Below are 3,834 nucleotides of genomic sequence, written 5' to 3' on the forward strand. Positions count from 1 at the left end.
AGAACCGCATGGCCTTCTTCTCTGATTGAAATCACAGCCTCGGGGCTCAAACACTTCGAGAGCGTTCAGCAGCCACACAGGGAGAAGATGCAGAAATAGACCTGACGAAACAGCCACCTTTGGACAACACTGAAATCCTCCTCGGTAAATAGCAGTTTCTTGACCCACATTAACGTGTGCCGTATCAATTTAGCATGCAAGTTTTATAGTTAAACACAATTTCGTAATTTAATAAGTTGGCCCGAAGCCATGTTTAAAAGCAGATGCCTGGCATAAGTCAACTGTGCTTATGAAGATAATTGTTTACTGTCTGCATTGTGCTGTCATGCATGAGAGGACGTGTTTTTAAACTCTCAGCCTTAATCAGTCACGCATGTTAATCAGCCACAGACACGCGCTGATTGACGGGACTTCATTAAGACTTTTAAAGGAGGATTCGGGAAAGCATTCGCCTGGATGAATTTTGAAAATGTGTGCAGAGCAGTTGGCAGACAGAGGGACTGTTCCTTTAAGAGGTGCTCTGGCTCTCCGCCCCTCCCTCTCTGTGTCCCTCACAAGCGCTCAGATTGGGTCTTCAGTGCATTCTGGAGTGTGGCAGGCACCACTTAAGAGTAAATAAGCGAAAGGTCTTCGATTATGACCACACGTCAAGGGTGAAAAGCGGCGGCAGATGAAGAAATTCAGCTTACGGCGGAACTCTCTGAGAATTCTTAAGAGTGAAAAGGTAAATGCATCACTAAAAGATTTTCTAAATCAGTTTGACATTGATTTATTCTTGTTCCATAAAGTTGTTTTGCATTTTACATTATTATTTTATTTTATTATTTTTTTAATTCTATTTATTTATTAATTAATTAATTTTTTTACATTTGGCTTTTGTGTTATTTTTTGATCCTTTTTATTTGATTTATTTATTACATTTAATGTTTATTACATATAGTGTTTTTGTATTTTGTAATGTTGTGTTTTATTTTTTAAGTACATAAATGTAAAATGTATCTATTTTATTCTTATATATATATATATATATATATATATATATATATATATATTATATATATATACATGGTAATTTTTTTACATGTTTTACATTTTTTTTAAGTAGTATATTTTAATTTAATGCATTCATTTATTAGTAATACACTTTTGCAGTCATTTATACTAATTTATACAAATTAGTAATTTAAATATTGTTAAAATAGTTTCTTACAAGTAAATATTATGAATTATTTTATATGAAAAATATAATAAATGTGTATTAAAATATAATTACTTTATATAATTTTGTTATTTTGTATTTTGCAATGTATTTTATTTTTGTGTAATTGTACATTTAAATACATTTTGTTATCATTATTATTATTAATAAAATTATTATTTTTATTTGTGTTATTTTTAACCTTTGTTAAATAATGTCACTAAATTTCATTTATTTATTTTATTGGTTTGAAATCATTCATTTAAATGCATTTTTATTATTAAGTACTTTTAATAATAATAATAATATGTATTATCTTATTTTATTTGATCTTATGTTATATATATTTTTTATTGTTATTTTAATCGAATTTGTAAACTCGTCTGGCTTTTTAAATTTGATTTTATGTTTTATTTGTGTTATTACAATGTTTGTTAATGTTTTATTTATTTTATTTATAATTAATTTATTTTATTGGTGTGTAAACATATATTTAAATCCAATTTTATTATTAATTACATTTATTAATAATAATAATTATTATTATTATTTATAACTTATTTACTATATATAATGTTTTTTATTTACTTTTTTGTTATTTTATACTGAATTCTATTTTGTGTGTATATTTTTAAATACTATTTGTACACATTTTTATATCATTGTTATTAATAATAATATTAATTTTATTTGTGTTTTTATAATGTGTGTTATATGTTTTATTTATTATTATTATAAATTGTTTTGGTGTGTAATCATATATTCAAATATTTTAATGCATTTTTATTAAGTACATTTAATAATAATAATTGTTGTTTATTATTATTCATTTATTATGTTTAGAACGTATTTTATTATTTATAATGTTTTTTATTTTATTTTTGTTATTTTAAATGAATTTGTAAACTCATGTAAAATATGATTTTATATTGAAATTTATTTTATTTGTGCATATATTTAAATACATTTGTCTTTTGTATTGTTATTACTATTGTTATTATAACATTTATTATATAATGTTTTATTTATTATATAATTTAATTTAATTATATTTATTATAAATTTAGATTTTGAAGTAATTAAATTTATTATTATTATTATTATTATTTTATTTGTTATAAGTTATATATATTAGTTATAATGTTTGGTATATTATTTTAATTGAATATATATTTAAATACACTTGGATTTTATTTTTATTATTATTTATTTTATTTTATTTTATTTTGAATACATTTGGCAATCCTATGCTTGGTCACACCTATACACTAAATGCTGACTTAAGATAAAAGTCCAAATAGTGTTAAATTCTGACCAAACCAAGCTTGTTGCCTTTAAAGCGCGGTTCTGTCTCTGAACTCATCGTCTTTTTGCCTTGTTTGGTTACAGCTCGCCTCTCATGGAGACTGAAATATGCTTCAAAGGTAGTGACTGAGAAATTGCTGATACTCAGCACTTTCAGCTTTGATGAATTCGCTCGATTTACAGAACAGATTTTTTTCTTTCCTTCATGTCAACGGCCAGAGAGCATGAAGTAAATGACACCCTGTCATTCACGTCAGAGCTTTGGGAATCACACAACATTTAGCAGCCAAGATCATTCGCTTTCCTTCATATCTCTGCATTTTTTTGGACTCTGGAAAATAACAATGTGTTGCAACTTAGAAATCACACAGTTCTGCAACCCCAAGAACATATAAAACAACTTATAAATATGTTCATGTCGAGCCGAGAGCTTCATAATAACACTGAATCGAAATGTGTTCAACCATCTCAACCCAATCCCACAATCCCTCCTGGATCTTCTAGCAAACCAAAGCAAGGTGGATTTAAGAAGGTCCGCTCCACCGGAGAACCAATCCCATGTCCAATCCCAGGACTTGCATCTGAGGTGCTGGAAATGCGTGTGAAGGAAGGCAGCAAGATCAGGAACCTTTTAGGTTTTGCCATGTCTCGAATTCAAGGAGACGGACACACGCCGCCAACCTCGCAGGTTCTGTTCAGCGGGACGGGACGGGCTGTGACCAAAACCATCACCTGTGCGGAGATCATGAAACGGAAGGTGCGTGGTTTACACCAGATGTCAAAACTCCAGTACAGGACGGTGACTGAGGTGTGGGAGAGCCAGGAGAGCGGCCCGGTTCAGATGACCGTACACAGGACTCTTCCGTCCATTTGTATTCTACTGTCCAAAGAGCCGCTGGACCCGCAGGAACCAGGATACCAGCCTCCAGCCGAAATAAGCGCTCTCTCAGAGGAAAGCGAATGGCCTGATGGACCGCAAGGGGCTGGAAAGGCAGAAAAAAGATTGGCGAGTTCTTGTTCTCATGAGTTTCCCAGTCTTAAAAGAGCTGCTCTGGGACAGGATGAAATTCCAGCTCTGGAACCAGTGAAAAAATGTTACTATAAAAGGGAGAAATTCATATAATGTGTATTTATAACTTGGTTAACTGTTGTATAATTTGGCCATATGAGGATGCAATAAATGTGAATGTATAATCTGAGTGATGAAATGCATGATTAAGTGATTTTTTTCGTATTAATTCTTTAGTCTGTTATTAAATGTCAAATAAATAAAATAAAATTTAAAATAAAATGATTTATTGTCTGCTATTTCTAACATTCATTAACTCTTA

The 3,834-nt window shown here is 29.9% G+C and overlaps 1 protein-coding gene across 1 annotated transcript; it reads left to right on the forward strand.

Annotated features, from left to right (window-relative positions):
• Positions 1 to 586: 586 nt before the first annotated feature.
• On the forward strand, positions 587 to 3,834 carry rpp25a (ribonuclease P/MRP subunit p25, a). Its single transcript, XM_073832262.1, has 2 exons — positions 587 to 724; positions 2,588 to 3,834. The coding sequence occupies exon 2, from the start codon at positions 2,913 to 2,915 to the stop codon at positions 3,624 to 3,626; it is 714 nt and encodes a 237-aa protein (XP_073688363.1). The 5' UTR covers positions 587 to 724; positions 2,588 to 2,912; the 3' UTR covers positions 3,627 to 3,834.

Source organism: Garra rufa, chromosome 25 (assembly GCF_049309525.1).
Source record: "Garra rufa chromosome 25, GarRuf1.0, whole genome shotgun sequence".
In the NCBI taxonomy this organism is placed as follows: domain Eukaryota; kingdom Metazoa; phylum Chordata; class Actinopteri; order Cypriniformes; family Cyprinidae; genus Garra; species Garra rufa.